The 23990-nt window shown below is 37.8% G+C and overlaps 1 protein-coding gene across 6 annotated transcripts in view; it reads left to right on the top strand.

The window, feature by feature from the left end:
• The window catches only part of PMS1 (PMS1 homolog 1, mismatch repair system component), a 99023-nt gene that overhangs the window by 31044 nt on the left and 43989 nt on the right, over window positions 1-23990 (top strand). For all 6 annotated transcript variants that reach the window (XR_003001632.1, XR_003001633.1, XM_024733673.1 and 3 more), the window contains one exon: window positions 5894-6057. Coding sequence is in view for 4 of the 6 variants with exons in the window: in XM_024733673.1 (XP_024589441.1) it covers window positions 5894-6057 (164 nt within the window). In the remaining 2 variants the exon portion in view is untranslated. The remainder of the gene's footprint in view (window positions 1-5893; window positions 6058-23990) is intronic.

Here is a 23990-nt window from a genome sequence, read left to right as displayed (position 1 = left end):
CCCCTGCATCGGCAGGCGGACTCTCAACCACTGTGCCACCAGGGAAGCCCTGTTCTCTTAAATTTTTGATAATTGTTTTGTGGTCTAGCCTGTGATCTCTAGCATGGAGAACATTCTGTGTGCACTTGAAAAGAATGTGTATTCTGCTGTTTTGGATGGAATGTCCTGTAGGTATCTATTAAGTCCAGCTGGTCTAATGTGTTATTTAAAACTACTATTTCCTTATTGATTTTTTTTTTTCTGGATGATCTGTCCATTGGTGTAAGTGGGGTGTTAAAGTCCCCTACTATTATTATATCATTGTCAATTTCTCCCTTTATATATGTTAATATTTGCTTTATATATTTAGGTGTTCCTCTGTTAGGTGCATATATATTAATGAGTGTTAAACTCTCATTTTGTATTGATCCCTTTATTATTATATAATTCTCTTCTTTGTCTTTTGTTACAGATTTTGTCTTAAAGTGTTTTTTGTTCGATATCAGTATTATTTGCCCCAGCTTTCTTGTTATTATTTGCATGAAATATCCTTTTCCATCCCCTCACTTTCAGTTTATGTGTGTCTTTAGCTCTAAAGTGAGTCTCTTGTAAGCAGCATATAGTCAGGTCTTGTTTTTTAATCCAATCAGCCATCCTATGGCTTTTTTTCTCTCTCTCTTTTTTTTTTTTTTTTTGGCCATGCCCCACAGCTTGTAGAATCTTAGTTCCCCTACCATGGATCAAACCTGGGCCCTCAGCAGTGAAAGCCCAGAATCCTAACCACCAGGCTACCAGGGAATTCCCAGCTACCCCATGTCTTTTTTTTTTTTTTTTAAATAAAGTTATTTATTTAATTTTGGCTGTGTTGGGTCTTCATCGCTACGCGTGGGCTTTCTCTAGTTGCGGCGAGCGGGAACTACTGTTTGTTGCAGTGCGTGGGCTTCTCATTGTGGTGGCCTCTCGTTGCAGAGCATGGGCTCTAGGCACATGGGCTTCAGTAGTTGCAACACGCGGGCTCAGCAGTTGTGGCACATGGGCTTAGTTGCTCCATGGCATGTGGGATCTTCCTGGACCAGGGCTCGAACCCGTGTCCCCTGAATTGGCAGGCGGATTCTTAACCACTGCACTACCAGGGAAGACCCTACCCTGTGTCTTTTGCTTGGAGCATTTAGTTCATTGACATTTAAAGTAATAATATTGATAGGTACGTACTTATTGCGATTTTGTTACTTACCGTCTGGTTGTTTCTGTATATTTTCTCAGTCTTCTTCTTTTAGGTTCTTTCCTTATGATTTGATGATTTTCTTTAGTGGTATGCTTGTCTTCCTTTCTCTAGTTTTTGGGAATCGTATTTTTTTTTTTTTTTTTTGGCTGCGCATGCCGCTTGCAGGATCTTTTCCCTGGCCAGCGATTGAACCTGGGTCATGGCAGTGAAAGCCTGGAATCCTAACTACTAAGCCACCAGGGTACTCCCTCTATTGTAGTTTTTGATTTATGGTTACCGTAGGGTTCATATATGTTGACCTATAACTGTATCTACTTGTTTAAAACTGGTAGTCCTTTAAGTTCAAACACATTATAAAAGATCTACATTTTTTTCCTCCCTTCTCCCACATTTTGTGTTTTTGATGTCATATTTTACATGTTCATTTTTATCCATTAACTGTATTGTAGTTATAGTTAATTTTACAATTTTTTGTCTTTTAATCTTCATAGTAGCATGCATATTTAAGTGGTTGATGGACAGCCTTTACTATATATTGGTTTTTGCTTTTTTTTTTGGCTGTGCTATGCAGCTTGTAGGATCTGAGTTCTCCGACCAGGGGTTGAACCCAGGCCCGACCAGGAGTTGAACCGGGGCCCTCGGCAGTGAAAGCTTCGAGTCCTAACCACTGGACTGCTAGGGAGTTCCCTATATTTGTTTTTAATAGTGGGATTTTACTTTCCAACAGATTATTACTTCTTGTTGTAGCGTTTTCTTTTTCTTAGAGAAGACCTTTTAACATATCTTTTAAAGTCATTTTATTATTGATGAACTCTTAGTTTTTGCTTGTCTGAGAAGTTCTTTATCTCTCCTTCAATTCTAAATGGTAATCTTGCTGGGTAGTATACCCTAGGTTGTAGGTTTTTTCCTTTCAGCACTTTATGTGTATCATGCCACTCCCTGATGGCTTGCAAAGATTCTGCAGAAGAATCAAATGATAGCCTTATGAGGGTTCCCTTATATATGACTCTTTGTGGGAGGGGTTTGTTGCCTTTAGAATTCTCCCTTTATCTTTAATCTTTCTATTTTAATTATGATATGTCTTGATGTGGGTCTGTTTAGGTTCATTTTGTTTGGGACCCTCTATGCTTCCTGTATTTGGATATCTCTTTCCTTCTTCAGGTTTGGGAAGGTTTCAGCCATAATTTCATCAAATATGTTTTCGACCCCTTTTCTCTCTGTCTTCTCCTTGGACCCCTACAAAGCAAATGTTAGTATGCTTGATGTTATCCCAGAGGTCCCTTAAACTCTTCTCATTTTTTAAAATTTGTTTTTCTTTTCATTGTCCTGATTGGGTGATTTCCATTATTCATCTTCCAGATCACTTATGCATTCTTCCTGTATCACCAAGTCTACTCTTAATTCTTTCCACTATGTTTTTTGTTTCAGTTATTGTATTCAGTTCTGACTGGTTCTTTTTTGTTTCTTTTTAGTTCCTTGTTAAAGTTCTCACTTTGTTCGTCTGTTCTTTTCCCTAGTTCAGTTAGCATTCTTTTTTTTGTTTGTTTGTTTTTTTGTTTTTTGTGGTACGTGGGCCTCTCACTGCTGTGGCCTCTCCCGTTGCGGAGCACAGGCTCCGGACGCACAGGCTCAGCGGCCATGGCTCACGGGCCCAGCTGCTCCGCAGCATGTGGGATCTTCCCGGACCGGGTCATGAACCCGTGTCCCCTGCATCGGCAGGCGGACTCTCAACCACTGCGCCACCAGGGAAGCCCCAGTTAGCATTCTTATTGCTAATGCTTTGAACTCTATCTAGTAAATTATTTACCTGTGCCATTAGTTGTTTTTTTCATGGGTTTTCTCTTGTTCTTTCATTTGAAACAAATTCCTCTGTCTTCTTATTTTGCTTAACTTTTTCTGTCACTATGGAATTTGGTGAAACAGTTACTTATCTTGGTCTTGTAGTGGCATCCTTGTCTGGGAGCATCCCTATACTGTCTGTGTGTGCCAGGTGCCTTTGGTGGGAGAGCTGGATTTTATATGAGCATGAGTTACATCTTCCCCTATGGAGTAGTGGCAGCTTGCACCTTGGTTGGGGAGTAGGGCTAGAGATAGATGGGCTAGAACCAGAGTCACGTGTGAGCTGGGGCTTCTCCTCTGCTCAGTGGCCAATACCACCCTATTGGGGATGGAATCAGGTCCCATGTTGCTGGAATAGAAGGTCTGAGGGTCAGGTCTGAGCTGGCTCTCTTCCCTCTAAGTGTGTGCTCTCCCCTCCCAGCATCGGCACACTTGCCCTCAAGGGGAGCTGGAGCAAGAGAGGCTGGTGTGGGTGCTTCGCATGGGTCGGGGTGCAGGCTGTGGTGGTTCTGGCACCAGTTAGAATTCCATACTACTCTTGATCTACTCTCTCCAGGAGCACTAACAGTGGCTGACTTCAACCCTGCTCAGATGCTGCATCGGGCCTGAACTGGCTTCACCCTTTGCAATTGTGCATTCTTTTCAGCCAGGACAGCCCTTGCCCTAATGTGGAGCTATGCTGCAGAGCAAGAGGGACCAGGGCCGATGCTCAGTGTGGACTAGGCATGCACCATGGCTGTCCTGGCACCAGAGTTCTGGACTATTCCCAATCCACTTCCTTTGCAAGTGCCAGCAATGATTGTCCCTACCCCATTTGGATGCTGCCCCAGGTCCAAGCCAGCCCCATCCCCTACAACTGTGCACTCCCTTTGGCTGTGGCAGCCCTTGTCACAGTGTGGAGCTGTGCCACAGAATGAGCCCAAGCCAGAGTGGATGCTCAGCTTGTCTGAGGTATGTGCTGGGGTGGTAGTGGGAAACAGGCCAGAGACCTGGGCAGTTTTAATCTGCTTCCTCTGCCTTATTTCAGGAGTAAGCGAGCATGTGCGTGCTCTTCATGAGTGGAGTCTAGGTTTCTTATAGCCCCACTGTCAATCCTGCTGGTTTTCAAACCACCTGAAGCGACTCCTCTTCCTGGTGTTGGACCCCAGGGATGGGGTACCCAGTAAGTGGTTCAAACCGCTCACTCCTCAGGGAGGATCTCTGAGCCTGTGTACTCCCTCCACATCTGTGCCCCCTCCAAGAAGAGGAGGGGGATTACACAGACTTGCTTCTCTTCCCCTCCTGCTTGATTTCGTGTGCATCTTTCTTACATCTTTGGTTGTATAAGAGTCTTAATGCCAGTCTCCAGTTTGTTTTCAGTAAGAATTGCTCTACAAGTAGATGTATTTATGATGTGTTAGAGAGGGGAAGTGAGCTCTGTATCCTCTTTCTCTGCTATCTTGATCCCACCCCTCAACTTTTTAGTTAAATAAGTTCAAAGTTAAAAAATCCTTTCGTTAGATTATCCTGTGTTTTGCGTATTTGTTGTTGTTCAGGAGATGAGGTAAATTAAACCAGGCAATTAGATATTATTTCAGATAAGAATTTTTTTTTATTTGAAGTATAGTTGATTTACAATGTTGTCTTAATGTCTGGTGTACGACAAAGTGATTCAGTTTTACATATATATATTATTTTTCATATTTTTTCCATTATAGGTTATTATAAGATATTGAATATAGTTCCCTGTGCTGTACAGTAGGACCTTGTTGTTTACGTGTTTTATATATAGTAGTTTGTATCTGCTAATTCCAAACTCCTAGTTTATCCCTCCCTCCTGCCCTTTCTCCTTTGGTAACCATAAATTTGTTTTCTATGTCTGTGAGTCTGTTTCTGTTTTGTAGATAAGTTCATTTATATCATATTTTAAATTCCACGTATAAGTGATACCATACGGTATTTGACTTTCTCTGTCTGACTTTTTTCACTTAGTGTGATAATCTGTAGGTCTGTCCATGTTGCTGCAAATGGCATTATTTCTATTTTATGGCTGAGTAATAGTCTGCTGTATACATATACCACATCTTCTTTATCCATTCATGTGTCAGTGGACATTTAGAGTGCTTCCATGTCTTGGCTATTGTCAGTAGTGCTGCTGTGAACATTGAGGTGCATGTTTCTTTCTGAATTAGAATTTTCTCCAGCTATATGTCCAGGAGTGGGATTGCCGGATCATGTGGTAACTTTTTTTTAGGGAACCTCCATACTGTTTTCCATAGTGGCTGTACCAGTTTACATTCCCACCAACAGTGTAAGAGGGTTCTTTTTTCTCCATACCTTCTCCAGTATTTATTATTTGTAGACTTTTTAATGATGGCCATTCTGACCAGTATGAGGTGATAACCTCATTGTAGCTTTGATTTACATTTCTCTGATAATTAGCGATGTTGAGCATCAGATAAGAATTTTTAATTGAATAATTAAGGTTATCACATACGCTGTTAGCCTTATCCCACCTATGTATTTCACAGTGCAGAATAAGCATCATCACCAGGTAGTTTGAATATCAGCAGATTTCTTAAGATACTGTACATTCTAGTAAGCCCATGTTTCTCTGCAGTGGTAGAAATAAGATTATTCTTGTTTAGATCACATAGAAGGGATCATACTTAGCAGGTCAGACCTGTTAAAATAGGAGAGCCTAGCAAGGGATCAGAATAGCTTGCAAGGTTGAGCCTTCTTTGTGTTCCCAGAGTTTGAAGAGGGCTGGCCTTCAGTGATAAAAGGGATTAATTACTGATTGTAGGTGGATTTGAAGATGTGTGAAGTTCCTTCCACATCTAAATATGCTTTCCTCTTATCTGCCAACAGGTACAACTGTAACTGCTCTACGATTGTTTAAGAATCTACCTGTAAGAAAGCAATTTTACTCAACTGCTAAAAAATGTAAAGAGGAAATAAAAAAGGTCCAAGATCTCCTCATAAACTATGGTATACTTAAACCTGACGTAAGGATTGTTTTTGTACATAACAAGGTAAGCATTACTGTACTTTCTACAGGACTTTTTTGGTATATGATATAATAAAGGGACAATGTATTTTATCTAAATCAGATATGTAAAGAGTCTTCTTTCAAAATTTGTCCACATTTGTTTAGCTTTTTCTTTATTGTTTAAAGAGCATCTTTACTTTGTTACCTTGTATCTATATGAAATCTGATTGAACCTTTTATTTCTTAATTTCTAAGATAGGTGATTCTACCAAGAGACTTTTCCATCCAAGAAATGTTTGCTTCCTAAATATGACGATGAGTAAGACTTGTTCTTTTCCTTTAAAGAATTCACAATTTAGTAACATTTTCCACCTTCTATTCTAAACTGTTCTTTCTTTGGAAGAGTTTTTTGTTAAGTTTTTAAAGGAAACTACCTCATTTCCATTTTTCAAAGCAGGGCTGATAAGGAATTCCTCCTGTTGCTTGATGAATCTTAGGGGAAAGAAAGGTTTACATATCTTCTGATTGTTATGTTTTTCATAAAATTCCACACATGCACTTCAAAATATTTAATGTAAGGTGAGTAGAACCAACCACACTGCAGAAGTTTGGAAACCTGATGGGGAGTAGAGAGTTAACATTTATTAAGAGTGTACACAATGCCAGGGCCTATGCTAGGTGTGTAAAACTCCTATATCCACAGCAACAGCCAGGTGAGGTAGACATTATATCAATTTGCAGTTGTCCTCTGAACTCAGAGGTTTGATACTCTGCTCAGTGTTGCACAGCTGGTAAATTGTTGAGATGGGTTTCAAAACTTTACCTGCCTACAGAGTATAGGTTCTTCACACTCTACTGTTCTGTCTTCCCATTTTAATACTACATTACATTTGTGTAGTTCTTTTCCAGGTTTCAGAGCACTTACAATAACCTTGTGAGTTAGACAGCCTTATCTCTATTTGTATGGGGAACTTGAAGCTCAGACTGATCTAAGGAATTGTTTTCTGTTTTACAGTAAGTAATACTACCGAGGTCAGAACCCTTTTTCATCCAGTTTTCTTTCCACTCCATGTCTTTTTACTTGTTATTAAGAAGATTCCATATTAAACCAAGTTATGGTGGAATATTTATGATCAAAATCTTTGGTCATCTTAAAAAAATAAAGAAAAACATTAAGAATAGTCAGCCACCTGTTCCTGCTGGCATAGAGCTCAACCAAATGATACCTTGAGATCCCTTCCAGCTCTATCATGCTAGGATTCCTCAGGATGTTGATAGATAGAGACTCATCCTGTTAATATAAATAACCCTATGACCTCTTGATCCAAAGGACATTTAGTCATTAAAAGTTGAATTACCCAAGTTAAGAAAATATTAAGGGCAGAAGAAACAGTGAACAGGAAGGGAAAACAAATGGAAAAAGGTAAAACATGAAGACAGGAGCTACATTTTTATAAAAGAAAAGTGACTACAACCAAAGAGAAAAATTTTAAGAGAAAACAGAAGAATATTATTGCCCTGTGTAATGGAGATGCATATTTAAAGTCAAATATATATCTTCTAAGCTTTGAATAAGTTTATATTATTATCCCAACCTGTGTAAGATCATCAGTGTAGGCATTTTCTTTTGAAACTGGAAAGTAGTATTTTTTAATACACTGTATTTTATAATTTTTGGAAGACACCGTATCTGAACTTATACTGAGCAAACACAGGTCTCTCGGTGGTCTTCAGTAATTTCAGATGCAGTTCAAATCCTGGAGAGTGTTATGCCATGCAAGTAATGTAAGATTATCAAAAGTTTTATAGTAAAATTAAGTATTAGCTATTATGACACAAGGAAATCATGGACTCAATTATATTTTCAAGCTTTTTTCTTTTAGTATAAATTATTTTTTCACTCTTCTATTTATTAATAGTGCTCTTGTGCCTCAAATGTTATATTGTTAAATGTCCTAAAATAGCATTGATACATTATCATAAATCTCTTTGAACATTGAGTCCTGCTCTGCTCTTACAAACATGCTTATGTTTGTCATTCTTTATGTGCTTTTCTGAAGAACTTTTTTGCCTTAGCTTAAAATTTAAAGATGGCAATATTGTTGTCTCTTCTTTTTTTGAAATTTTTTTCTACATTAGAAACAATCATATTGCACATAATATGAGAAGTACTATTGCTATTTTGACATCTTGGATTAGATAGTGTTCCTTCTTTTTATGAAGGTTTAACCTGCCAAGACATTCTTTGAATACTGATAATGTTGATGTTCTTGCCAGTATGGTTATGTTAGAAAGAGGTATTTTTCTTCTTTCATCACCATGTTCCTTGAAAGCATATTGAATAATGAGACAGCCAAAGAGAAATAATTTACAAGTAGATTCAGTGACTTTATTTAAAGTAGATTTTGTTTGGAGAAATGCTAGAGCCATTTCTTAGATGAGCACTACAGTCTTCAACTTTTGTTTTGTAACTGAATCCCTGTGAGGTCCTGCTACATATATTTTCATTTATAAAGTAGCTGTTTCCCCGAATTAGAAGTTTTTCTCAATGTGGTGATATCTGAAACCCACTTAGTAGTATTAGCTCTTTCATAAGTGCATGAGTAATTTTATAGACCACTAGTTTAGAACATAATGGTAAATATGTGATTTCAGATAAGGGATACTTCATACTTGTGGATTTTCGTGATTTTCCTTTGCTTAAAATATCATTTGTATTTTAAAAAATTGTTTTGAATTTAATCCTGTCTTGATAATTAGAGTCCTGCTGTTATTGCAAAAGCTGAATTGGAGGGCTTCCCTGGTGGTGCAGTGGTTGAGAGTCCACCTGCCGATGCAGGGGACACGGGTTTGTGCCATGGTCCGGGAAGATCCCACATGCCGCAGAGCACCTGGGCCCGTGAGCCATGGCCGCTGAGCCTGCGCGTCTGGAGCCTGTGCTCCGCAACGGGAGAGGCCACAACAGTGAGAGGTCCGCGTACCGCAAAAAAAAAAAAAAAGCTGAATTGGATACTATTGACATAAGAAGGTCTGATCTGTCTCTTACAAAAGAGAGAGAGAAGTAATTTAAGGAATGGCTTTCTACCTATCCCGCTTACATGTGACATGAATGTTAAGGCTTATTGGGATGAATTTATTTATTTTTGAAGTCTGGAAGAATGATGACCAAGAATGAGAAGGAAGGGACACATTTATTAGATTATAAACTAAAGATAAATAAGTGGTAGCTTATAATCTGTATGCCCTACATTCATGTTATTCCCTTTGTTCATTTTATTCTACTTTGCATCTTTTAGCCTTTTACTCATGTTTTTTTGTGGTTTTTTTTTTGCGGTACGCGGGCCTCTCACTGTTGTGGCCTCTCCCGTTGCGGAGCACAGGCTCCGGATGCGTAGGCTCAGCGGCCATGGCTCACGGGCCCAGCCGCTCCGCGGCATGTGGGATCTTCCCGGACCGGGGCACGAACCCGTGTCCCCTGCATCGGCAGGTGGACTGTCCACCACTGCGCCACCAGGGAAGCCCTTACTCATGTATTTTTGAATGTCCCAGTTTTGTTTCACCTGTGCCGTGAGGAATCAAGGAAAAGTCCTTTGCCCATAACTGGACCAGTGTTAAAGGGTCACCCCTCCCCCCGCCCATCCCAGCCAGTGTTGTGGAGGCAGTATAATCAAAGAGAAATTCCAGTCCAGGACTATGGTTCAAATGCCTCTTCCTTCTGAAGAATATATTCTTCCAGTACTAACCTTGAAAGTTTGGGTGGTTTGTTTTTATTTCTTTTTTAATTAGTGAAGGTGGATGTTCCTTCAGATATATTTTAAGGTTAGCTTGGGGCTCATTATCAATCATGATTGGTTGTTCGTTTATTTGTTTTTATTTGCAAATTAATGATAATTTTTTTAAAGGTTCTCATTTTTCTTCTTTGTTATATTAACTTCTTTTACTTTTCATCTAACTTCTGTGAAATATTATATAGAAAAGATGAGGGCCGTATATAAGTCAAATTTTACTTTAGTTCATTTCTAATTTTGATGTTTGCTCACACTGTTAAAAAAGACTTTGAAGTCTTCCCCGATCCGCCAGCAAGACTTAGTTATTATGTAGCTTTTTCCATAGCATTTTCTGTGTATTCCTATTATGTCACTTTTGCTTTGTTGGAAGTGATTTGCATTCTCTCTCCCCATCCCAACAGCCTCTTGTGGAAGGGAGGGCTGCATCTTGCTTATATCTGTATTCCTATTAATGCTCACTTAGCATTACAAAATTTTGAGTATACAACCATAAAAAAGAATGAAATAATGCCATAGAGATTATCATACTAAGTGAAGTAAGTCAGAAAGAGTAAGGCAAATACCGCATAATGTAACTTATATGTAGAATCTAAAATATGACACAAATGAACTTATCTACGAAACAGAAACAAACTCACAGATACAGAGAACAAACTTGTAGTTGCCTAGGGAGAGGGGGTGGGGGAGGGAGAGATTGGAAGTCTGGGATTAGCAGATGCAAATTATTATGTATAGAATGGATAAGCAGCAAGGTCTTACTGTATAGCACAGGGAACTATGTTCAGTATCCTGTAGTAAACCATATATGAAAAGAATATATGTGTGTGTGTGTGTGTGTGTGTGTGTATATATATATATATATATATATAACTGAATCACTTTGTTGTACAGCAGAAATTAACAAAGCATTGTAAATCAACTATACTTCAATAAAATAAATTAAAACCCCAACATATTGAGTATAGTTCCCTGTGGTATACAGTAGGTCCCTGTTGGTTATCTCTTTTATATATAGTAGGGTGTATATGTTAATCCCAAACTCCTAATTTATTCCTCTTCCCCCCCTTTCTCCTTTGGTAACCAAAAGTTTGTTTTCTATGTCTGTGGGGTCCATTTCTGTTCTGTATAAGGTCTGTGGGGTCTATTTCTGTTCTGTACAAATGACCTGTATAAGGTCATTTGTATCCTTTTTTTTTTTTGGATTCCATATATAAGTGATATTGCATGATATTTATCTATCTGGCTTACTTCACTTAATGGTACAATAATCTCTAGGTCCATCCATGTTGCTGCAAATGCCATTATTTTATTCTTTTTTATGGCCGAGTAATATTCCATTGTATATATATACCACAAATGGGACATAATTAAAAGCTTTTGCACAACAAAGGAAACCATAAACAAAACAAAAAGACAACCTACAGAATGGGAGAAAATATTTTAAAGTGATGTGACCAGCAAGGGATTAATCTCCAAAATATACAGAGAGCTCATACAGCTCAATATAAAAAAAAAACCAAACCACCCAATCAAAAAATGGGCAGAAGATCTAAATAGATATTTCTCCAAAGAAAACATACAGATGGCCAAAAAAGCACATGAAAAGATGCTCAACATTGCCAATTATTAGGGAAATGCAAATCAAAATTACTAGTACCACTTTAAATTCATGATCACTAATCTTTGTACTGCCTGGTAGTCATACTGTGTTTCTCTTGCCCATTTTCTCTCCTGGTCTCCTGTATCAGTGCTTTAAACAGACTTTAATGTGCATACAAATCACCTGGGGATCTTGTTAAAAGTGCAGATCCTGATTTAGAAGGCCAGGGAGGGCCTGAGATTCTACATTTCCGACAAGTCTCCAGGTGGTGCAGTTGCTGCTGGCCCATGATCCACACGTTGAGTGGAAGTCCCAAAGGGCTATTTCATGTGTTCTCTTCTCAGACAGTCAAGTCCTTCTTCCCTATCTTCACAAGAGTAGCACAGGGAACTAGGACATAACCTGATCTTATGTCCTATTTCACTGAGAAAATTGAGGCAATCAAGAGAGAACTTTTACAAACTACCCACCTGTCTGCAATTGTGCCCATACATTCAGCCTTCCCTTCTGTTGCTATAGATGTATGTGTCATGTTTCTAGGCAAGGCCAGTTCCTTCACTTGGGCAAAACTTAAAATACTTGTCTGTATTCATTGTCTCCAATTACTTTCCCCCCATTCTCTCTTGAACCCACTCTAGTCAGACTTTCTCTTTCTGCCAGTCCACAACTCTTACCAAGGTCACCATTTACTTTCAGATTTCTAAATCCAGTGGTCACTTCTCAGATCTTATCTTACTTAACATTTGCCACAGTTGATCTCCGCATCCTTGAAACACTTTTTCACCTGTCTTCTAGGTCAACACACATACTTGGTTTTTTCCCTATCTTTCTACCATTTGTTACCAGTCTTCTAGTTCCACCTCATATCCTAACTTGTAAACATTTAGTGTCCTGTGGCTCAGTTCTGGAATCTATCCTCATATGTTTGTGTGTGTGTGTGTGTGTGTGTGTGTGTGTGTGTGTGTAATTTATTCTCATATATATTCTTTTCTTGATGTGCTTATTCAGTCTTATGCCTTTAGATATCATTTATACACTGATGACTCCTCAATTTTTATCTCCATTCTATAGCTCTCTTCTGAACTCCAAACTCATAGATCTAACTACCACCCCAAATCTCTCTTTGGATGTTTAGTAATAAGCTCCTCACATTTAACATGACCAAAAGTAAGCTCCCTACCTTGTCTCTCAGAATTGCTCTTTCCACATCCTTCTGCATCAGCATGTGAGAATTGTTTCTCCTGTTGGCAAACCAGAAGCCTTAGGGTTATCCTTGACTACTGATTCTCTCACACTTTTATCTGATAAAAGAGTAAATTCTGTTGGTCTACCTTCAAAATATATCTAAAATCTAACTACTTTTCACCATGTCTGACTACCACTGTCGTCCAAGCCACCATCATCTCTCACCTGGATTTTTGTAATAGTACTCTAATTGGATCTCCCCACTTCCTACCTTTCTCTCTTTAGTCTGTTCCCAGCCCAACAGCTAGGGTGACCTGTAAAAATGTAATTCAGGTCATGCAACTCCTCTTCAGTGAGTTTCCATCTCAAAGTCTTTATAAATGGCCTGTGAGTTCTACATAAAGGTTAGTAAACCTTTTTTTGTAAAGAGCCATAGTGTAAATATTTTGGGTTTTCTAACTCATACAGGCTCTCTTACAACTGTTCAGCTCTGCTGTTGTAGCATGAAAGCAGCCGTAGGTATTAAAACTTTACTTTAAAAAGCAGGCAGTGGGTTGGAGTCAGTCCTTGGGCTATAGTTTGCTGACCCCTGTTATAGATGATCTGATCCACTATTATGTCTGATCTCATTTTTTTCTTTTCTTGGCTTCAGCTACCTGGCCTCCTTGTTTTTTCCTTGAACGTACTAATCATACTTCCAACTCAGAACCTTTGTATTTGTAGTTCTTTGCTTAGAACATTCTTCTGTATATCTGGCTCAATCCTCATCTTGTAGTTCTTAAAACTTCTCAATGAAGCTTTCTTTAGCCACCCTAAAATTATAACCATTTCTCCTGCCCCACACATGTTTTCCTGCTGCTGCTTCTTAAAACTTCTCAAAATCAAATACACTGTATGTTGTACTTATGTTTTTTTTTGCGGTATGCGGGCCTCTCACTATTGTGGCCTCTCCTGTTGCGGAGCACAGGCTCCGGACGCACAGGCTCAGCGGCCACGGCTCACGGGCCCAGCTGCTCCGCGGCATGTGGGATCTTCTCGGACCGGGGCACAAACCCGTGTCCCCTACATCAGCAGGTGGACTCTCAACCACTGCGCCACCAGGGAAGCCCTGTTGTACTTATCTTAATTTATTGTCTCTCTCTCTCCTCCTCTGGAATATAATTTCCATGAGGGGAAGCATTTTTGACTGTTTTTTCACCGATGTGTCCCTAGTCGATGGTAGTACTTCACGTAGGTACTCAAAAAATATGTGTTAAAATAATGAGTGTGATCAAGGATTGAGAGCATAGAGGACAGGAGTACTCTTATCACATTGGTGGCACTAGCCCATACGGGATTGTGAACATAGGTATTAAAGCACCAAAGATACAGTGGTAAATGGTGTCACTAGAATCAGAAATAGCAACTGGAAAAGAGAGGTGGGAAAACAGCAAGTATCAGCTTTTATACTTGAGACATTTCCCTTTTTTTCTGGAGGGCTCCTAGGAAGTCACCGAAGAGGGACGGCTGACTTTAGCCACTTGGCAGGTGGGTGTTACTTCACTTGGCAGTGAAGTAGGAGCAACCTGTAAAAGTGATTTCACCTAGAACTCCACAAGTGGGTGGGTCATAGGCTAATTCTATTACAGTATAATTTGCTAATATAGATAAGTGGACCAAGATCATTCTAGGTAGAGGAATAGTATGAATATAAAAGATGTAGGTAGGAAAGTACAGAGCACATTTAGAGGCAGTGAATAAGTCAATTTAGGTGAGTAAGTATTTTATATAAAGGAATACAGGAAGATAAATCCTGAAAGACAATTTGAGGCTAGATTATAAAGGGTCTTTAATGCTAGGCTGATTTTTTCTTTTTAGATAGAAAATTGGGAGTAGGGACGTGACTTGATCAGGGTGTTACCTCAGACAGTTAGTTTGGGAGTAGTGTGCTGGGAGAAATTATAGGAGACTATAAATGGTGACATTGGTTAGGAAGCTGTAACAAACGTTCAGGCACTGTGGGTCTGAATAGGATAAGCAGATTGGGCATAGAAAACAGTGTGATTGCTATTATAAGGAAGAATCAATGAGACTGATTGACTGCACATAGAAAATGAAGAACAGAAAAGATGTGAGGATACCCGATTTAGTTAACTTAATGCCTAGGCAAATGATAATACTGTATACATGCCTTTTTTATTCTTGGATGGGTGCATCTGTCTTTCTCCTCTTATATGTAGTACCTTCATGAATTACTCTGGCATAATTTTGATTTCACTCCGGAAAAACCTAATAGAATCAAAGCAAACTTTTAAAGTGAAGTTATTGTTACCTCATCAGTAGAAAGTTTTTGTTAACTAATCAATTAAGAAAGAAAAGCTAATCAACTCCAGGCTGCATATTATTTGTTAGCCTTAAAACTTGTTGCTTGTTTTTTTAATAAAAGGACAAAATTAGAAATAAAAAAAAAAAGAACCATAAGGTAATTGTTGGCATATTTGCCTGAATAGGGTGTATGGGAAGAGAATTGCCATCAGTTAAGGACCAGAGAGCCAGCTGATTGTAGGAGTGTTGGCAATTCAAAATCTGTAGGTTTGGTCGTCTTTTTTCTTTTCTAAATATTATTGTGTTAAGAACACTTAACATGAGATCTGCACACTTAACAAATAGTTTAAGTGTACCATATAGTATTGTTGACTAGCGGTATGGTGTACAGCAGATCTCTAGAACTTACTAACCCTAGCTGAAACTTTATGCCTATTTATTAGTAACTTCCTATTTCCCTGTCCCCCCAGTCCCTGTTAACCACCATTTTGACTCTTTGATTCTATGAATTTGTCTATTTTAGATGCCTCATATAAGTGGAATTATGCAGTATTTGTCTTTCTATGACTAGTTTATTTCACTTGGCATAATGGTCCTCATGATCATCCATGTTGTCACATGTTGTAGAATTTCCTTCTTTTTTAAGCCTGAATAATATTTCATTGTATGTATATAGTACATTTTCTTTATCCATTCATCCATCAGTGGATATTTAGGTTGTTTCCACATCTTGGCCATTGTAGATAGTGCTGCATGGGAGTGCTAGTATCTCTTTGAGAATTTGCTTTCAATTATTTTGGAAAATACTCAGATGTAGGATTGCTGAATCATTTGATAGTTCTATTTTTAATATTTTGGGGTATCTCCATGCTGTTTTCTGCAGCAGCTACACCATTTTGTATCCCCACAAATAGTATACAAGGGTTCCAGTTTCTCCACATTGTTACCAACACTTGTTGTTTTTTCAGTAGCCTTCCTGACAGGTGTGAGGTGATATCTCATTGTGCTTTTTGATTTGCATTTTATACTGAGCATTTTTTTATATACCTGTTGACCATTTGTATTTCTTCTTTGGAGAAATGTCTATTCAAGTCTTTAGCCCATTTTTTGTTGGGTTATTAGTTTTTTGGTTTTTGAGTTGTAGGAGTGTCTTATATGTTCTGGAAATTAATTGTCAGATATATGGTTTGTAAATATTTTCTCCCATTTCATAGGTTGCCTTTTCACTTCATTGATTGCTTCCTTTGCTGTGCAGAAGCTTTTTAGTTTGATGTAGTCCCACTTGCCTATTTTTGTTTTTGTTGCTTGTCCTTTTGGTGTATTATCCAAGAAATCATTGCCAAGACAAGTGTTATAAAGCTTTTCTTGTATGTTGTCTTCTAGTTTTACAGTTTCAGGTGTTATATTTAAGTCTTTAATCTATTTTGAATTGATTTTTGTGTGTGGTGTGAAATAAGGGTCCAACTTCATTCTTTTGCATGTTGATATCCAGTTTTCCCAACACTATTTATTGAAGAAACTATCCTTTCCTCATTGTGTAGTTTTGGCACCCTTGTCGGACGTCAGTTGACCATATATGCATGGATCTTTTTCTAGGCTCTCTATTCTTTTCTGTTGGTATTTATGTCTGTCTGTATGCCAGTGCCATATTGTTTTGATTATTGTAGTAATCAAATACTACAATATAGTGTAATATATTTCAACCTCAGGAACTGTCATGCCTCTAACTTTGTTCTTTATCAGGATTTATTTGGCTCTTCATGCTCTATTATAGTTCCATATGAGTTTTAGAATTGTGTTTTTCTATTTCCGTAAAGAATGCCATTGGGTTTTTTGTTTTTTTTTTTAATAGGGATTGCACTGAATCTGTAGATCACTTGAGTAGTATAGAAATTTTAACAATGTTAAGTCTTCCAACCCATGAACACAGGATGCCTTAACACTTGTGTCATCTTTAACTTTTTTCATCAGTGTCATCATACAAGTCTTTCACCTCCTTAGATTTATTTCTAAGTATTTTATTCTTTTTGGTGCTATTGTAAATAAGATTGTTTTTCTAATTTCCTTTTCAGGTAGTTCATTGTTAGTATATAGACATACAACTGATCTTTGTATTAATTTTGTATCCTGCAACTTCATTGAATTTATTAGTTCTAACGGGTTTTTTATGGAGTCTTTAGGGTTTTCTAGAAATAGGATCTTATCTGCAAACAGGGACAATTTCACTTCTTCCTTTCTCATTTAGATCCCTTTTATTTCTTTTTCTTGCATAATTGCTTGGCTAGGACTTTCAGAACTATAATGAATAGAAGTGGCAAGTATGGGCATTCTTACCTTGTTACTGATCTTAGAGGAAAAGCTTTCAGTTTTTCACTGTTGAATATGATGGGCTTTTTCTAGATGGCTTTTATTATGTTGAGTTACCTTGCTTCTATTCCTAGTTTGCTGAAAGTTTTGGTTTTTTTGTTTTTTGCGGTATGCAAAAACAAAACTGTTGTGGCCTCTCCTGTTGTGGAGCACAGGCTCCGGACGCGCAGGCTCAGCGGATGTGGCTCACGGGCCCAGCTGCTCCGCGGCATGTGGGATCTTCCCGGACCAGGGCACGAACCCGTGTCCCCTGCATCGGCAGGCGGACTCTCAACCACTGCGCCACTAGGGAAGCCCCTGCTGAAAGTTTTTAATTGTGAAAGGTTGTTCAGTTTTGTCAGATATTTTTTCTGCATCTATTGAGACGATCATGTGATTTTTATCCTTTATTTTGTTAATGTGGTGTATCACATTAATTTAAATGGATGTGTTGAACCATCCTTACATCCTAGAGATAAATCCCATTTGACCATAGTGTATGATCTTTTTAATATGCTGTTGGTTTGATTTCTAGTGTTTTGTTGAGAATATTTGCATCTGTATTCATCAGGGATATTGGCCTGTAGTTTGATTTTCTCGTAGTATTCTTCTCTGGCTTTGGTATCAGGAAAATGCTGGCTTCATGAAATGAGTTGGAAGTGTTTCTTCTTTCTCAGTTTTTAGGAAGAGTTTGAGAAGGATTGGTGTTAATTCTCCTTTAAATGTTTGGTAGAACTCACCAGTGAAGCCATCTGGTCTTAGGATTTTTTTTGTTGGAAGGATTTTGATTACTGATTCAAACTTCATACTAGTTATAAGTTTCTTCAGACTTTTCTTTCATAACTTAATCTTCGTAGGTTGTATGTTTTTAGGAATTGAACCCTTCTTGTAGGTTATCCAGTTTATTGACATGTAATTGTTCATGTTGTCTGTCATGATTATTTTTATTTCTGTGGCATTAGTTGTAATATCTCTTCACTTCTAATATTATTTATTTGGATCTACTTTTGTTAGTCTAGCTAATAACGGTTTGTTTTGTCCCATTTCAAAAAACCAACTCTTATTTTTGTTGATTTCTTTTTCTGGTTTTTTTCTCTATTTTGTTTATTTATTTTCTACTCTAATCTTTATTTTTTTCCTTCTGCTAACTTTGGGCTTAGTTTGTTGCCCTTTTTCTAGGTCTTTGAGGTATATAGTTAGGCTGTTTGACATCTTTCTTTTTTAATGTAGGTGATTTTTCTGTGAACTTCCCTCTTAGTATTGCTTTTGCTGCACCCATAAGTTTTGGTATGTTGTATTTTCATTTTCCTTTATCTCAAGGCATTTTATAATTTCCTTTTTTATTTCTTCTTTGACCTAGTGGTTGTTCAAGAGTATGTTGTTTAATTTCCACATATTGTGAATTTTCCGGTTTTCCTTTTGCTATTGATTTTTAGCTTCATTGCATTGTGGTCAGAAAAAATACTTCGTATGTTTCAATCTTTTTAAATTTGTTAATACTTGTATCATGACCTAACATATGATTTATCCTGGAGAAAGAGCCAAGTGAGCTTGGGAAGAATGTGTATTCTGCTCCTGTTGGGTGGAATGTTCTATATATGTCTATTAGGTCTATTTGGTCTATACTGTTGTTCAAGTCCTTTGTTTCCTTATTGATTTTCTGTCTAGATTTTCTATCCATTATTGGTCTTGATCTGAAAAAAAGAACAACTAGAGAACCATGTAGAGGATGGAGTTGCATTGTAGAAGAGGTGGTTGGGGTAGCTTCCTTTAAAATGTGTTAGGGAGGGCTTCCCTGGTGGCGCAGTGGTTGAGAGTCCGCCTGCCAATGCAGGGGACGTGGGTTTGTGTCCCGGTTTGGGAAGATCCCACATGCCATGGAGTGGCTGGGCCTGTGAGCCATGGCCGCTGAGCCTGTGCGTCTGGAGCCTGTGCTCCGCAACGGGAGAGGCTGCAACAGTGAGAGGCCTGTGTACCACAAAAAAAATGTGTTAGGGAGAAGTAAGAGTCAATTTGGAGAAGAAAAGTCTCTTGAAAAACAAAATGTAATAGAAAGGTGATATATTCAGTTCGAATAAAGAAGAAAAGCTGAAATCAAATATTGTATAAAGCAGTAGCAGCTTGATTTGCAAATAACCTTTTCTGTAAAGTTAAATATGGGAGGATGTAGTGATTGCCTCAGAGATCCACAATTAAAGAGCTGATCAGAAAGACTGATCTGAAAGATTTCTATAAACAGTATTAAGAATATAAGTAATCTGGAAGCAGTCATTAAACTGGTTGAATTCAAAAAGAATTTTCAGAGGAGGTGGCTTTAGAACTGGTTCTTGAGAAAGCCTTAGTGGGCAAAAGCATTCAAAGCACATGCCAGATCAAGGAGTCATGAGAGGTCAGAGAAAGCCAGTATAGGAAAATAGATGAGGCTGGAAAGGTTGCTTGGGTCTAGATTCTAAGGGATCTTATGGACTTTACATGGGAATATGGACTTCTTGCCAAGTGGTTAATGGGAACATAATAAGGACATTTAGTAGGAGACTAACAGGATATGATAATTCTCATGGCAGTTGGAGAATGAACCAAATTATGTGTAGTAGTTGTGTAACAGAAGAAGCTGGTTCAGTAGTCCAAGCAGTTGCACAGAGCATGTAGAAAAGGGTATAGGCAAGAAAAACATTTTTTTTAATATATCTTTATTGGAATATAATTACTTTACAGTGTTGTGTTAGTTTCTACTATACAGCAAAGTGAATCAGCTATATGTATACATATGTCCCCTCCCTCTTGAGCTTCCCTCCCACCCTCCCTATTCCACCCCTCTAGGTCGTCACACAGCATCGAGCTGATCTCCCTGTTGTATGCAGCAGCTTCCCACTAGCCATCCATTTTACATTTGGTAGTGTATATATGTCAATGCCACTCTCACTTCATCCTAGCTTCCCCTTCACCCCTGTGTTCTCAAGTCCGTTCTCTACGTCTGCATCTTTATTCCTGCCCTGCCACTAGGTTCATCAGTACTGTTTTTTTAGATTCCTTATATGTGCATTAGCATACAGTATTTGTCTTTCTTGTTCTGACTTACTTTACTCTGTATGACAGACTCTAGATCCATCCACCTCATTACAAATAACTCAATTTCGTTCCTTTTTATGGCTGAGTAATATTCCATTATATATATGTACCACATCTTTATCCATTCATCTGTCGTTGGACATTTAGGTTGCTTGCATGTCCTGGTTATTGTAAATAGTGCTGCAGTGAACATTGTGGTACATGCATCTTTTGGAATTATGGTAAAGAAAACATTCTGATGTAGATAAGATTTGATTAGCAATTGGAAATAATCTTTCTTGCTTTAAAGAGTATCTATAATCTCCCTTTGAAAATTATGCAGAGGTTAACTTATGTTTTCAAATTTTTGCTTAGTTTTTTTGACTGAACCATACCTTCTTTACATGATTCAAAACCCAAAAAGTATGAAAAGGTAGAGTGAAAAAATTAATCTCATCTTTGTCTCTCATATGCCTAGCTCCTATAAGCCCCCCTCCCATAGGTAAAGTCACTAATTTCTTTATAACCATAGGAAAAAATAATTATGCATACTATATTTCAAAACATGAATATAAAATAAACATTTAAGCAGAGTAAATTAAGCATAAAAGATTTTATATTTATTTTTTTAAGGGGGGAGGGAGGGGTCTTTTTTAATTTTTTTTTTTTTTTTTCCTATTTGGCTGTGCCATGTGGCTTGCAGGATCTTAGTTCCCCAACCAGGGGTTGAACTCAGCCCCCACACCTCCACCCCACTCAGTGAAAGCACTGAGTCCTAACCACTGGACCACCAAGGCATTCCCACATAAGAGACTTAAAATATTGAACTCTTCTAAATAAATTTTACCTGTTTTAAACTCTAGGGCTGCTTAGTAAGAATCAAATCATATTAATGCTTATTATGTTAATAGAATGTGATATTCTTTTTTTTGTTTTTTTTGTTTTGCGGTACGCAGGCCTCTCACTATTGTGGCCTCTCCCGTTGCGGAGCACAGGCTCCGGACGCGCAGGCTCAGCGGCCATGGCTCACGGGCCCAGCCGCTCCGCGGCACGTGGGATCCTCCCGGACCGGGGCACGAACCCGCGTCCCCTGCATCGGCCGGCGGACTCTCAACCACTGCGCCACCAGGGAAGCCCCCATGATATTCTTTTAACAATAGTATTTGGTATTGTGATGGAATAATCCATAATTTTATACTAAACTCAAAACATTCAGCAATAAAGTTTCTATAAGCTTCTATAGCTAATGTTGTTATCATACTGCCAGTGTGGAAAGAGATTGCCTTTTCTTATACTGTGTCTGTGCCTCTGCCCTTTTCTGAATCATTCAGTACAAATACATGCCCAGGAGTAGATAGCAGTAGATGCAGATCTATTATTGTAAGACCTTGGAAGTAGTTAAAACTTCTGATTTTTAAGAAATTGAAACATGAAGTTCTTAGTACATGTCTGCAAATAATTTGCGTGAAAAGTTTGGTGGCACTCTATGCCAATATGTATACTTTGATTTCATATTCTAGGAGTCGCCTTTGCTCAGGCAGTCTTATTAGCATTATAGTTTTTAGTTAATTGTTTATTATCTATATGTAACCTCCTTTTTCCCATTATCACAAGTTGCCTTCACAGTTGAGGTTTACTAATTAAATACTGAATATTCTCATCTAACTTCAAATAGTATATGTCAATGAAGTAGGAAAAATGGCAAGATATATTTGGCTAACTTCAATCAGTTACATGGCTTGCATGTAATATATTTTTTATTGAGGTGTTTTCTCGCTGTCATCATCTTGACTAGAGTCAGATTCTTACTTGGCACATCCAGATGCTCCAACTTTGTGTGACCTAGATAGAAAACATATGGGGGTATGTGTGTGTATTTTTAGCACACATTAAGCTTTCAGCCTAAGGGCAAAATATATGAAAAACTTCAGGAAGTGAAAAGAAGATCTCTGTTTTAGAAAATAATACAGGATTGATGAAATGGTGGGGAAAGCAAACTAAAAACTACTTGCTGTAAAAACTGTAGCACTTAAAAATTCAGTACTTTCTATATCCTTAATTTTTAATTACTATACTTAATTGTTTAGTTCTTTAATAATGGGTCCTGTTTTGAAAATGAATCTTAATTACCTAAGTAATAGTGAAGATTTAATTTATTGGCAGACCTCTTTATTATTTATTGTTAGCCTAACTATAACTACTTAGAAAATGCTTCTAAATCAGCCCCCTGATCTGATGCAATAATTGCCCAGTGTGAAATAATGCTCTAGAACTGCTAGTAGTATTTACATTAAAAAAAAAAAAATTCACATTCAGTGGTTCTTGTGTTTCACAGCTTGTTTAGAGCCCATTTCCTCAAGTGATCTTTCTGCAGTTCTGTATACTAGCTTTTCAATAGGTCAGGCAGTGCAATAGCATGTTTGCATTAATCAGCAGCTAAGATTCCTATCTGAGGCATCACTCTAATACAAACTAAAACACACAAGATGACGTTTCCACTAGAAAAATCACAGGTTTTATAGCTATATTAAGTGAAGGAATTTTAAAACATTAGTTTTCTTGAAATGTTTTCATGACTACTCATTTTAAATACATTTTATACATATGTATGAATCAGAGAGCTAGCTGGCTAGCTTTAAGGAGATAAACTTTTTGTGAGGAAGTTTTTATTGCTCAACTACTCCTTGTTAAAAATAACTTGTGATATAGAAAGTATGAAGCAGATGACACTTAATTTATATACAGTTGCAGATTATTCAGAACCTTAACCTGCTTCTCTTATTTTGAGTATTTTTCCTTAAATCACCAGCTACTGGCTGGCTTAAAATAACAACCATCATAGCAGAAGCCAGCACCTTTTTGTCTTTTTACACTCACACACATACAAACACAAACACGTGCAGAGGAAATGGAAAGATTACAGTCGGACAAAAATAAACAGAGAAAATAAACAGAGTTACCACTTTACCCAGCTATTTCACTCCTAGGTATATACACAAGAAAAATAAAAATATATTTCACACAAAAAGATGTACGTGAATGTTTATAGCAGCATCGTTCGCAATAGGCAAAAAGTGGAAATAACCCACACGTCCGTCATAAGAGGCAATGATACTTCAAATGTATATCCATATAGGGGAATATTATTTAGCCATTAAAAAAGGAATGAGTTCCTGACAAAAGTCCGGGACCAGCCAGCTTCACAGGTGCATTTTAACAAACATTTAAAGAATTAACACCTGTCCTTCTCAGACTGTTGAAGAAGGAATGCTTGTGAACTCATTCTACAAGACCAGCATCACCCTGATACCAAAACCAGACAAAGGTAGTGGAAAAAAAATTACAAGTCAATATCACTGATGAACGCAGATGCAAAAATCCTCAACAAAATATTAGCAAGCCAATATCAGTAATACATTAAAAGGATCATACACCATGATCAGATGCAATTTATTTCAGGGATGCAAGAATGATTCGGTATCCACACATCAATCAGTGTGATATACCACATTAACAGATTGAAGAATAAAAATCATAGGATCATCTCAGTAGGTGCAGGAAAAGCTTTTCACAAAATTCAACATCCGTTTATGATGTTAAAACTGTCAACAAAGTAGGTATAGAGGGAATGTACCTCACCTTAATAAAGGCCATATATGACAATCCCACAGCTCACATCATACTCAAAGGTGAAAAACTGAAAGC

The sequence above is a fragment of the Neophocaena asiaeorientalis genome, unplaced genomic scaffold, assembly GCF_003031525.2.
Source record: "Neophocaena asiaeorientalis asiaeorientalis breed wild unplaced genomic scaffold, Neophocaena_asiaeorientalis_V1.1 scaffold24, whole genome shotgun sequence".
Lineage (NCBI taxonomy): Eukaryota > Metazoa > Chordata > Mammalia > Artiodactyla > Phocoenidae > Neophocaena > Neophocaena asiaeorientalis.
This window is presented reverse-complemented; position numbering and strand designations above follow the sequence as displayed.